Below are 13,993 nucleotides of genomic sequence, written 5' to 3'. Positions count from 1 at the left end.
AGTGCGGTTCTACATCACTCAAATTACCCGCGGCACATTCTCAGATTATTTTAGTGATGCGTGGCACAGTTCCAGAGCACTTAAGCGGCCCGGACACATTTCCAGATCACTTGGATCCGCGAAACATTTAGAGATCACTAAAGTGGCTCTGTAGGGCACTTATCAATAGGGGGGATGTTACTTCAATTGCCCACAAACTATCGAAAGGTTTTCTCGTTTTTGGGCACCGCGTAAGATGCCATTAAAAATATTTCATAAAAGGTGGTTGATGACGTAAGCATTATCCAAACCCCCCCCCTTGTCATCAAAAGTCAGCAAATCGGAAACTCCCCCCCCCCCCATCGATGATGACGTAATACTTGAACGGCCCCTAATGTACAGTGTTGCAACTTGTTTCGACACCTCTTATTATTTGGTGCCCTGTGCCATTGCACAGGTCACACTGCCCTAAGACCCGCCATTGGCCTTATACTGTTCTGGTGGCCTCTGTATATCATTCACGGTATTGCATCGTCACCTTTACTTTATTGGCACAAAGGATCCGTGAAGCACAAAATATTTAGAATCCTGCTTATTTTATTTGTTTTAATAATATAACATTTTATAGCACATTAAAATATATTGTAAAATGCGTCTATAATAATAATGAAAGAATGTTTTTACTCTTCGCTGCTGACAACAAACACACAGCTCTCATACCAACTGATAAGAAAATTCCATTTACTTTTCAATACATGTTGTATAGACACTTATGGATAAGTCAATGAATAGAAGAATTCAGTATGTACTTGTGGGGGGTGTTATTTACAAAGGTTTTTGTGAAAGAGTTTATCTACTACAGAGGTACACACCTATCTGGCATTTTCTTTTTCTTTCTCTCTCAATACACGGCTAGTCACATACAAATACGGATGTAAAAAACCTTATCCAATTTAAAAAGAATTCCAATTATCCTATTATTCTTGGAATCCGAAATTTTCTTTCAGCACTGTACATGAAACGTCGTTTTATATACAGTGTTGTGTAATATTGATTAATTGCATCTCAATATTCCTCATTCTCATATTATTTTTCTAAAATTAATGTTACTGTAAATAGAAAAGGTAAATTTTTGTATCAATTTTTATTTCATAAGGCAAATTTTCGGTCTTTCGGGGCATAGTCATTTTTTATAGAGCATTTTTTATCAGTTTTCATGTCCTGAAAATCCTAGCCTTAATTATAAGCATACTTGCCAACTACTATGGAATTTACGTAGTTTCTACGGATTTCCACCACAAAATATGAAACTACTGTGGAAATCGTGAAAAAATTATATATGGTTGTTTTAGAAACTTCTTTTAATCAAGGATTTCCTTGAACTCCATTATCCTATCGTGTATAAAGTGACGTCACACAAAGACTGCACTTCCAAAGAATAAATATCAAATTAATAACAAATCAAAAAGGTGCGGTTTACACTAAGATAACTTATCGTGCAGGCGGGTAACTAGGCTGGGGTGACCGGGGCCCTCTTTGAACTTCCTCCTTGAGAGAGAACACACATTACTATTATTATATTTTTTATAACAAGCTGCAACATTCCCCTCCGTTATATTTATTGACTCATCATAATATTATAAATTATAATGCAATTGTAAATCCTATAATTATTTTGATACAGTAATACCCCAACTTACGCTACCACGAGTTGCGTGATCTTCTATGAAAAGTTGCATGTTCTGATATATTCAAACTTAATCACGGTATTAATGCTGAGATAGTAGAATATGTTAAATAAAAATCAAGAAAGAGTTGTTTTATTCGATCAGAACACCATATGTAATGAAACTACATCGATTTCTGGGAGGCTACAGTATATAAAGATGAAAAATTTGCAGTGATTTAGAAATTAAATCTCAAGGGTTTTATGATACCAGCCATTTTTCTGTTAAAAAGTCATAATATTCAACACACCCGGTAAAACGGGGGGGGGGGTTGAAAAGGGAGACTATTTTTAAGGTTAAAAAATGAAAAAGAAAAAATATTTTTTCCCACAACGTAAATGCAAAAAACATTTTGTTTGCAAATTGATCATCATAGTGCACCTCCCGGAAAGAAATGCTAATTACGGACCTGGGGGGAAGGTGAAACAAGTAAGGTGTGACGGACCAGAGGTGTGCCAAAATGGATGTTGTCGGGCTGGCCGAATTTATGGCTGCAGCCCTGACTGAATTAACCTACTTATTCAATTCGTGAATGATTCTCGAATTCTCAAGAATCATTTAAGAAATATTATCAAAGAAGTATTACAAAAAATATTATTACAATTATTCAAGAAATGATAATTTTTAGAGGAAGAAATCTTGATATTTAATTTCTAAAGAAAGTTAATTTTAAAAGTTTAAAATTTTGAACTTGTCAGAACTATTGCTGTATTTAACAAGTGCAATCAATTATATTACGATGTTTCCGAAGTTCTTTGGGAATATTAAGAAAAAGTGCTGTTCACACAAGAAAAAAAAAAAAAAAAAGGGTTTTCTTAAACGCACAGTTATAACCACACACACCCGCACAGAGATTTCGCTATTCAAGTTCTTATGTGTGTTCTCTATTATAGTACATAATAGAGAACACAGTATCCTTTATTCATGTCTGCTTGCTGTATTATGTGCCAGTGAAGAGCATCCTACAATGAGATCAGCATTACTGAATGCAGAGGGAGGAGCTCGTCAAACAGCATGGGTGACAAGTCTCAGACAAAGCAACTAGGGGAAAGCACTGGCCTGACCAGGACGCGTTGACGCGTCCTCGCCCGTTTTCGAGAGAATTTTTTGGTCGCGTCAACACGTCCTTGCCCGTTTTCGAAGGAATTTTCATGACGCGTCAACACGTCTTCGACGATTGAAGGGTTAATGTGTTCATGGCGATTGTGACTAGCATGACACCTGTTTCCCACGCGCTTTTGTTTTGAATTTGCAATACATGAATTTCCCAATTTCAAATGCGATAATAAAAATACACAATGGCGAACAGGTGTTCTTGTTTTCAATTGAAAGTTACAAAAAGGGTGACATTTCATGTCACAACCCATTCTTTGACGAGAACCGCTCAAGTCTACTTACGTGAAGCAGCAAAAATCGTTCGATTCGCAATATACCGTCTCCTTTTAGGTTTGGAGTGAGTCCACACCGAGACCACCGAAATTTTACACATACGTTGCCACACGTTAGAAACACAAAATATTTTATTCTACAAATACTGATACTTTGAAATTTACTACGAACTAACTTTACTCGTTTCCATTGCAAATAATGCATGCCGAAAGAGTGGTTTATTTCAGCATGATTCTTTTCGTACTTGGTGTTTTAATAATCATGATGTCCTCTCCCGTGAGTTCGTCAGACCTGTGTGGATCATCCACCCCATTGGTCAGAAACATAAACGACTTCGGGTTCGAGCTGAGCAGGAATCTGAACCAGGCCGGGAACCTATTCATATCTCCGTTCAGCATATACACAGCGATCGTTATGGCATACATGGGTGCGAAGCAGAGAACGGCCATCGAAATCGAAAACGCCCTGCAGTTAGGACAAAACGGCCTAATGGATTATGACTTGCAACAGCGTTTCAAGGCCCTTTTTGGAGACTTTCGGGATAATGCGAGAAACAGTTACAGCTTGGAGACGGCGAACGGACTGTTTTTGCAAGAAGGGTTTCCCGTGAAGGAAGAGTACATGAACGCCGTAAAAGCTTTCAATCAAGCTATGGTAAAGCAGTTGAATTTCATCGATGGTCAAGCAGCAAAGAGGGAAATAAATGGATGGGTAGCAAAAAGTACTCACGGCAAAATAACACAGATGCTTTCCGAAACACGAAATGCTTTAACGAAAATCATACTTCTTAATGCCATATATTTCAAGGGAACTTGGAAGAAGTCATTCAGAAAGTCCAGCACGTACGATGCCACTTTCCACAAGAGAGGCGGTGAAACAAAACAGGTGAGTAATTTGCACTGTCAACATGTATCGATGAACACCAATCGTAGAACCAGTAGAGTTATTAGAATGTTTTATCATAGCTAATCGTATTTGAGTTCTGGGAATCTATCTTCTGTGCCACATGGGAGAGAGGCATACTACTCTCTGGTTTTAATACCTCTTACAATATGGGTATTAGGCTCGTGGCCCGTTTTTGTAGAGAAATTATTTTACGTTATACCTCAAGAGGTTCAATAGAAGCCAATGGTTTTGTCCTATAGGTATTTCAAGGACAAATCCAATTATACCGCTCTGGTTTAAATACTTCTTTCGGTCTTGGCCGCGAGAAGTTAAGGGAGGCTACTGTCTGTACTTCAGTGCCGTCTTAAGAGCATTACGGGCTCCCGGGCGAAGGAAATTTCCTGAGGTCCCTACCTGACAAATCCTCCAAAAATTCAATCACTTCTCATTTTTCTGAGGCCCCTACTTACCTTGAGGCTCCCGGGCAGTTCACGGGTGGGCCCATGCGTTAAGACGGCACTGACCATAGTGCGTGAAATAAATAAGGCAAGGTCGTATCTCCAGTGGTGCATATTAATTACTAGCTATAGTACCCGGCGCTGCTCGGGTTTTCTTCAATGGGGCTTTTTAGATCACGTGATATCTCAATCTTTCTTCGAGGGACATAGAAACCGTGTTGAAGTTAACCAATATGGCACCTTCCTGCGTGACTCATGAAAGAGACAAATATAGATTTAAGGAAACACAGAAATGAATATACAGGGTGATTCAAAAAGAATCATCCGATTTGAAAAAATTCATAACTATTCAGCTTTTAATTCGTTTTGATCGAATAATGTATAGGTAGAAAGAGGGGAAATCCCGAGTTTCATGCAGTTGCTGACAGGTAGCGTTAACGCTCACGACCGACACTTTAGTGTTTGTCAAGATTGTCTTTTCCCAGGGTTAGAAACCGATTCGGAAGACTTCATTTTCCAGCAGGACGGGGCACCACCACACTGGAGCTTGGACGTTCGAGAATTTTTGGACAATCGAATCCCTAAACGATGAATCGGCCGTACGGGACCTGACGATTGAGTTAAACATCACTAGCCTGCAAGATCGCCAGACCTCACAGTGTGCGATTTCTTCTTGTGGGGATTTATAAAAGACTATGTATCCCTTCCAGCTACATTAGTAGCCGAAATGAAGATATGCATAACAGCAGCTGTAGAACCAGTGAATGCAAACATGCAATTAGACTCGAAAAATATAGGACCAATTTGACTGCCGTATAGACATATGCCGTGCTTCCCAAGGCATGCCATTTCGTAACATATGTATTTCAAATCGGATGATTCTTTCGAAACACCCTGTATTTTTTTCTTTTCTTAAGGGGGTGCTAGGTATTTCGATTCTTTCTCCCCTCTTGAACTTCTCCATCTGCCTGTTTCGGCTTCCAAGAATGCTTAGCTGAGAAGCTGTGGAATTTTTTCAGTGTAATTTATAGGCCCCATAAATAATTTCAAAACATCCTTAACTATGAATTTATGCAGTTGAATATCAAAAGACAATACGAATACATTAATTTTCATGCTTGAGAAGATATAAATAAAAAGTTGAAAAATTGAAGTTGAAATTTAATGCATGGATCCAACTTAAAAGTGGGTCCGGCTAATTATATCATATTTAATTTTCTGGGCTTCATATATGGGCGAAGGATTAAGGAATTACACATATCACTAAGTGAACTGAATATTTCAAAAATCGAAAATTGAATACAATTTTTAAAAATATTGATGTGGCGGAAAACTCCATTGAAGAAACAAATGTTTTGGAGTCATGGGAGAGAGAATGTAAAAAAATTACCTTTCTCGAAAATTCTTGTTTGAAAACCGGTTGAAAATCCGTTACTTTCAGTCGTACTATGCTGAAATCGGTGTTCGTTATAAGCAATCAAAATAACACGGATAAGCAATACGAAATTCACGGTTCATGAGAAAAATTCGTTGCATGTGAAAATCCATAATATCGGTGTTCATTATAACCGGGTCCGAGTGCATTGGCCCTCTTGCCCGGTTTGCAACAGGACCTGGCTTTTATTTCCGAGTTCACCTTGCAAAGAAATATCCGAACAAATGTGTAATTCCTTAGTCCGGTTCATTTTATCTTCATTGATGTCGCAAAGTCAAAAATTTACTTACATAACTATCGGCACCGTTTGTTGTCTGTTAGAAACTTTTCACTTATTATGTTGGATTTCAGCCCTGATTTCTGTTAGCCGTACTAATGCTATGATTAGTGTAGGATCAGTGTATTGACTGATTAATAGTTGACTGATTCAAAACAAAGTTCATGACCTTTTTTTTGACACTGTGTTGTAAGTAAATCCACACCCAATTCCTTTTATATACCGGTACATACATGAACTATATAATATACATTAGTAGGTGCACTGTATGAGTTACTGCTTTATATTTCAGGTAAAAATGATGGCAAAGACTGACACCGGTTTCTTGTTCCACGAAGATCAAAAAACCGGATACAAGTACATAGAGCTTCCTTACAAAGGTGACGATATCGTCATGCTGCTCGCCCTACCACGTAGTGCTGAGGACTTTCCAGACACGCCAATGAGCTCGGCCGACATCTGCGACGTCTTTGCGAAGCTTAAGGGTGAGCATGTTAACACCCTCGACCTACCGAAAATCAATATAAAATTTGCAGAGGAATTGAAAGAGCCACTGAAAGCTCTCGGTATACGGGACCTATTCAGCGGCTCATCTGACCTCACTGGAATCAGCGACTACGGCAACCTGTTCGTGTCAACCGTCCTACATAAGGCCGTCATCGACGTCAACGAGGAAGGAAGTGAAGCTGCTGCAGCGACAGAGATTGGAATGGCGTTACACTCTGCAACATACGTATTTTATCCTTTCTCGGTTGATTTCGTTGCTGACCATCCATTCTTGTTTTACATCGTCGATAAGAAGAATGGATTAGTCCTGTTCTTTGGTAGAGTAAATGACCCATAGATTCAAGGGAAAATCAAATAAAGTCTATATTCTTAATTCTCTTCCGTCGTTTTCTGTTAGAGTCTTAAATCCAATCTCGATTACAATCGTATAGAAAGTATACAGTCGTCGCTCGTTGTAACGACCCTACATTATAGCGACAATTCCATTACAACGACTGTTAGAATAAATCCCAAATGTTTCCATAGAACGGTCATCATTTATGTTTTACTTTCGATATAATCACCCTGCCAATATAACGTCCGTTTTAGACGGGACGAAGGGGATCGTTATATCGAGTGTCGATTCCACTACTCCTTTTTGGACGACCCGGATCACCAGCTTGATTTGATAAGCTGTCCTGGGTCATTTAAAGATTTTGTGAAGGAACTGGTTTGGTAAGGAATTGATATTTTTCAAATTCTCAAGCATATTTAATTGCAAATAGCGTAATATAAGTTTAAAAATGAAACCCATAATTTTCTGTGACTCCGCTGCAGGACTTATTAGCAATTTCCACCAGCTGGCTGTGAATGTTAACATCAACGTCAGAAAATGCCAGTCAAAACAGGTTAATTGGGGGAAAAAGGACAAAAACATTTTCAGAAGTTACAGTCGACACTTGATATAACGACTCCTTACGTCCCGTCGAAAACGGACGTTATATTGGGAGCATTATTGTATCGGAAGTAAAACATATATGATAACCGTTCTATGAAAACATTCGGGACTCATCCTATCGGTGGTTCTAATGGAATGGCGGCTATAACGTGAGGCAGTTATCACGAGTGTGGACCGTGATTCGTTCCTTTGCGAATTCCGGTCGTCTGAATTTTTTTAATTGTAGTCAATTAATTATTGTATTAGACGCATAGTTGCCGGCAATTATATTTCTCCAAAATATAGGAGTGGACATGGATCAATGCCACCTATAGAAGATGGACTCCGCACGAAGCTTGTAACGTAACTTTTTTTTTTTTTAACCGAGCACAACTCAGGTCTATCGCCATAGGCAATTTTCTACCAAGTGAGTTGTGCCGGAAGTGTAAGTGTGTGTACCTAACTGTCTGAGTGCGTATCTAGTGTTGTGTATGATTTTTCAGTGCTGCCATCTATATCTCAGAAGTGAAGTGAGTGATGTGTAGTGACTGAATATTTGTACTGTTTGTAGGTCCTTGTTACGTAACTGAAGAAGGTCTTCTCACTTGCAGGCATTGGGTATACTACAAAAAAGGGTAAACTTGGTGCACGCGTCGGCCTGCTATATCCAATGGCTATAAGTGAGCTGGTATTCCACTACGTCAAGAGCTTGGCGCGGAATCCTTCTGTGTCGCCTCAACATGTCACATCAATTGATATCAGAAGATTCCATTCTTTTTATGTAAGACCATGTTAAGAACGAATTACCCGCAGCAAATCATTCGAGTTCGGCATCTTCATAGATAATTCGGCACCTGCTAAAGATGGCTTGAGGAAAATCAACACACGGGTCCACAAAATACGTTTTTGCTAAGACAACGTAATAGCGTAACCTCGAGAATAATTCTCGGTATCTACTCACGAAAAGATTAATAATATTTTTTTTCAAAATGGACGTTCTGAAGCAATACTCGAATTTGGAGATCTTGCTATGCAGGAAATTTCTACTTCCTCCGCAGGTCTTCATCATTTTAGAAAATTGCCTTAATTTTCTGAGCAGCATTGACCTCCTATCTCGCCTTGCTAAAAGTCTTTTATTTTAGGGCGCGGTTGCTTAGATCGATAAGACACTACGGAAAGATGTTTAGAGATGTCGCGAGTTCGATCATTTTTGTCGCGCCACGGTCATTTTTCGCAAACACCAGGGCTAATTAGACCGGGACCTACAATTTATTGCCGATTCCGAACGGCAGGCTTGTTTTTTTATACTCATCGAGGGGTTGGTGCGCTGGGGGACTCGCTGCGGTAGCAACTATTTTTGCGGTCATGTCGCCGTTTCTGTTGTACCCCTGTGTCAGGAAAGTTTTCTGACAAGGACAAACTGGGTATCGAACTCGCGACACCTCTAAACATCCTTTGGTACTTTAGGCGAGTATCTTATCGACCTGGGCTACCGCGCGCCCCGCGAGTTCGATATCCACTTCATGATTTGCCAGAAACCTTCCTGGTACAAATGAAATGGCGATATGATCACAGAAAAATGTTGCATCTGAGTCCCACACCGAGGAGTTAGCTCTTCAACCTCTCGGTGATTATACAAAAAGCCACCGTTCGTAATTGGCACTAAATTGTAGGTCCCGGTCTAATTATTCCTCTTGTGCAGAAAATGATGGTGCGACAAAAATCAGATAAAATAACCATTTATTTTTGCAAATATAAGCCAAGTTATTTTGTGAAGCTGATTTTTCGAAAAGGAAAACTTTTCCCCCAATAACCCCTTTTACTTTCCACCTACTGAAAATTGGAAGAAAGCGTACTTTATTGAAAAGATATGTCACTTTACAGGGGTGATTTCTAATGGGCTACAGAATCGTTAAGACCTTCATATTCATGAGTGAGAATCTTGATTATGAATGATGACGACTGAATACATATTTATCCAATTACTGGGGGGGGGGCGCTTTGCCCACCTGACACCTTCGGCCTCCTCCTCCGGCAAATACAGCATGCAATGCACTACAATACGTCCTGCACACCAATATGCAATGCATATAGTAGATCTGTATTTAAAAGGGCACTATGATACAGTGCAATAAGCACACAGTGACGGCTTACAAGCCATCAAGAATTGCATTACAGTAAGTAATACAGCATGCAATGCATTGCAATAAGTAATGCAGCATGCAGTGCATTACAATAAGATCGCAATATTAGTTTAATAAGCATGCAATAATTGTGGGTTAGTTAATGATATTCACAATAGTACTGAAAATGGACGCAGTGCTCTTTACTTCCTGTATACAGATTTTTAGAATATTAAAAATATTCAAAATAAGATAAACTAATAAGGCTAAATGCCATATTTGATAACTGTAGAAAAAACAGAGAAAGTTCTAACTTTTTGAAACAATAACATTTTAAATCAATAGAAGTTGATTAGGGGAATCAGACTACGTTTTAAAATCTCATTTTGGAAGAAAATATAGGAGTTTTTTTACGAAAGCCCCATTTTTTGTGATTCGGAACCAGGCCTTGTTTTGTTTAGTAAGGCTTAGAACATAAGTTACGTCCACTTCAGAGTTTTGTTTTTACATCAAGTAATCTGTGAATGAAAACTTCAAAGGCATTTAATGAAGAACATTCTTTCCTGACATTTTACTTGAGCTTGAAACATGATTTCTAAAAATCTATTGACTGTATAATTGCAAAGTTTTAATATCATATTTTGCATTTTAAGAGTTATAAACCAAAATCTAAGGTATATTACGTGCATATGTCTAATTGCAGTGTTTTTTATATGCACGATATGCCATGTGATATTTTGTAAAATTCCCACGTACGCCAATTGAGTGAAATGACGCTTTTCGAGAATTTGGAATTCGAGTCGGAATGAGAGAGAGAGAGAGAGAAAACGTCGTGTAATGTTACGTTTACTTACCTCCTATGTTACGTTTACGTAACTCCTCCTACGTTTACTTACTTTACCTCCTTGCGCCCTTGTTAGTCGTTACAATCTCCTAGATATGTAGTGCATAAATGAAATATTTTAACATCAAAAAGTATAGAAAATGATTGAGGACAAACTTAAACGTCGTGTAAATGAGAAAGTATCATAAATTAGAATCGTATAAACGAGGTTTCACTGTCAATAAGCGATTTCCCGTTCCCGAAGTCTCTAAAATGTCGGGAATCTGAAAACACCAGTGATGATCGAAGAAGTCTCGTCCCACCCTCTTCCTCAGAACCAAACAATAAAAAAATGACGGCATGGTATTTTGAACAAAACTTCTCTTAATTTAAAGGATTTTTGAAAGTTGGTAAAACACAAAATATCTCTGGAAGGAATTCCTTGCCCACCCAAGCCATTGCGTCCCCGTCAGAAACCGATCCTCCTTACGCTCTTGTTAGTCGGTACAATCTCCTAGACACTTCCTTCGACTGAACAATCTCCCTGACACTAAGCCGGTGCAATCTCCCTGATATTTCTTTCGCCTGTATAATCTTCCAGACACTCCCTCAGTCTGCACAATATCCAAGACCTCCCTACCGAGAATTAATCAATGTGATGTCACATATCCGGAGTTGCGTGTGCCGGAAGTGTGTGTGCATGTGTACTCAACAGTCTAGTGTTGTCATCTGTTTTCCAAAACTATGATTGAAATGTATTGATCGAATATTTGTACCGTTGTAGACCTGATGCTCTCTTTCTACAGGTTTTTTAAAGGGGGATAGTCTCGCGTTCACAGGAAATTTCTCCAGTTCAGTAGGCCTATGTGCCTGACAGATTGTGGATCTAAGGGATCACCAGGGAATTATTCTAAGCAAGTGTCTGTTCCTCCCACTGAGCAATAAAGAAACTGGAGGGATGACTCCCTATACAATAACACAGACGTACGCGAGCTGACGCGGAGGAATACAAAAGTGGGCGTGTCGGAGCGAGACTTGCAAAACATTGCTGGTTTCAGCATCTAAACTATGGGAAAGCTTAAGTATTCATCTTAAGTATTTTTTTTCAGTTTTCATATTATTTCATTAGTATAGTTGCCTATCTGCACATACCCAAATGGTGTAGTCGTGTTCTGCCTATAATTGCACCGACCGATGGGGGAAAATTAAAGGAACATACAAATAAACTTCAGTTCCATAAGTTAAGTGCACGTGGTTTTATATTAAAAGATACAATTATGGTATAGAAATCAATGCAAAATTAAATGCATGTTGTTTTCATTTCACGTTCAATTTCTGTTTAATGAGCATGATTCCAAATAACAAACTAATTTCACGTGGGTTTTAAATTTCGTAAATATTTTTGTGAAATCGTGTAGAAATTGCTTATTACAATTTCGGTTAGAATTTTCATGATGGAAAAACTGACGAGATATGCGTCATTAAATGTATGTCCTAAAAAATTGATATTGCCTTAAAGAACTAAAATTATCCCGTGTAAATATCAAAGAAAGGAAGGACCTAAACTTTTGTATTTCTGGTATGACTTTATCACAGAGACTTTTTATTGTCCTGTAAGATTTGATTTTTGTGACTTGCGTGTTCTTCCACGTCAACTCCACAATTGACGAATATACACAATGCCATGTTTTCTTCATGTTCGTACCTATGGTCGCCCTTGAGCTTCGACTGCATAATTGTGAAAATTCCAATTTAGTGCAAAGTTTTTTTGGATAGTTCCAAATTCATTTAAATTCTAATGTATCGCCTGTGAAAAAAAAATCTTTTATTGAAGTTTTGGGCTACCATCTGGTCATCTTCCTTAATGTGTTGATTACTGCTAAGCTATGTATGTAATATTGTAATATCACAAAGGAAAAGGTGTTAGTTTCTGGCACCCTTGCAATGTGCGAAAACATGACAGTTGTAGAGTCATGATGAAAATAAAGCTAATGAAAATTTCTTATATGCTCGGAATATTGCATATGTTGGTTGGAAAAAATCCGGTTTTTGTTAGCCACGAAGAGTATTTGGCCGAGCCCCAATTGTGTCCCATATATCGGTTCAATCGGTGGGAGAGACAATCATGGTGGCTGAGAATGTTTTTTGTCAACCCAAATGCGGCTATGGTCCTATCGCCCTACAAGGATAATTTACTGCCATTTTACCTCTGAAGAAGTGGCTATGCAGGTGCCACTGAGCTATAAGGAAAGTGGAGTGACGACTTCACTAGTCGTCCTTACGCGACCATATCACACCCTTTTGGAGCGAAACGGGCAAAACGTTCCCTTAACGTGTTAATCAAGGTTCCAGCACCTATATAGCCACTTCTTCAGAGGTAAAATGACAATAAGTTATCTCTGTGGGGTGATAGCCGTCGTTGGGAACGGACGTGCTGTTATCGCGCTCCGCTCACCGTCCAATAGAAGAAGTTTTATCCGAAACCGTTGCCGGGGGATTACCGAAAGATTATCCGTCACGCCAGTGCGCCATTTTGTGTCTTTCTTTGTGTTTTTCTTCGTTCTCGTGAGTTTTACTTAGCGTGTTGTTTATTTTTGGGTCATATTCTGCGGTGATTTTCTTTTTTTTTTAGCGCACGTTGGATTGTGAGGTAAGTGGTTTTTTTTTATTATATTGCTCTCATTTTTTTTTAAATTTTCGTTGTGTATTTTCGATCGACTTATATTTATTTTTCTCGTTCGCATTTCATTTTCGTTGTTTTTTCGCCAGGTTCGCTCGCTTCTTTGATATAAGTTCGTAGGTTTTTGGACGTTAGTGTTAGCAAACAGTGTATACTTTTTCCCTGGTACTCTCAATAACTTTGTTTTCCTTCCATTTGGGCCTATTGTTGTAGAGTTAGTGTTTTGAGATAGTTAGCTAATTCTAATAAGTATAAATTGTACTTCGTAGCTTAATACTTTTTTTAGAGGGTGTTGTATTCTTTATATACATATTTATTTTATTCTTCGTGATTTAGTGCTGAGCATTCTACTTTACGTAATTTTTTCGTATAGTCTCTTACGTATATTTTGCATAGTAATGTATTTTACATTATTTTAATTTCCAGTTAACGTTTCTCATTTTCCTATTGTTAAGTATTATTATTATTATCTAGCTTTAGCAATAGTGTTAGTATGCCTCGACCTCGACTAGTGTTGTGTAGAGCTTGCGACGGGAGGTTTCCCTGGTCTAGGGGTATAGTAGCTGATAGTTTCAATTGTAAAGGGTGCTTGGATAGAAAAAGGCTGGAACTCGAGGTCGAAGCTTTACGGGAAAAAGTTAGGGTGCTAGAGGGTCCGGTTATAACGGACCCTCTGGTCGTCGAGCCACCTATTGATGAAGAAGCAATCTCCACGAACAACGACATTTTAGAGGGCGAATGGGAGGTCGTGGATGAGGTAGAGGGGGATAGTGATAGGGGTTTAATCATCGGCG

At 38.7% G+C, this 13,993-nt stretch overlaps 1 protein-coding gene across 1 annotated transcript; it reads left to right on the top strand.

Moving 5' to 3' along the window:
• Positions 1-3,095: 3,095 nt before the first annotated feature.
• LOC149085779 (leukocyte elastase inhibitor-like) lies at positions 3,096-6,994 on the top strand. The gene is made up of 2 exons (XM_089232407.1): positions 3,096-3,980; positions 6,443-6,994. Exons 1-2 carry the CDS (start codon positions 3,294-3,296, stop codon positions 6,992-6,994), a joined length of 1,239 nt encoding a protein of 412 aa, XP_089088533.1. The 5' UTR covers positions 3,096-3,293.
• The last annotated feature ends 6,999 nt before the right edge of the window (positions 6,995-13,993 follow it).

Source organism: Pholcus phalangioides, unplaced genomic scaffold (genome assembly GCF_987345545.1).
Source record: "Pholcus phalangioides strain wild (caught in Gottingen) unplaced genomic scaffold, Ppha-v1.0 ptg000005l_1, whole genome shotgun sequence".
Classification (NCBI taxonomy): domain Eukaryota; kingdom Metazoa; phylum Arthropoda; class Arachnida; order Araneae; family Pholcidae; genus Pholcus; species Pholcus phalangioides.
Note: the sequence above shows the minus strand (reverse complement) of the source record. Positions and strands in the feature narration are given on the sequence as shown.

Bases quoted from the DNA above. Each gene is read 5' to 3' on its own strand.
- LOC149085779 (XM_089232407.1), top strand. From the start codon at position 3,294: ATGCATGCCGAAAGAGTGGTTTATTTCAGCATGATTCTTTTCGTACTT. The intron at 3,981-6,442 runs GTGAGTAATTTG...TTTATATTTCAG, and splicing joins GAGGCGGTGAAACAAAACAG to GTAAAAATGATGGCAAAGAC.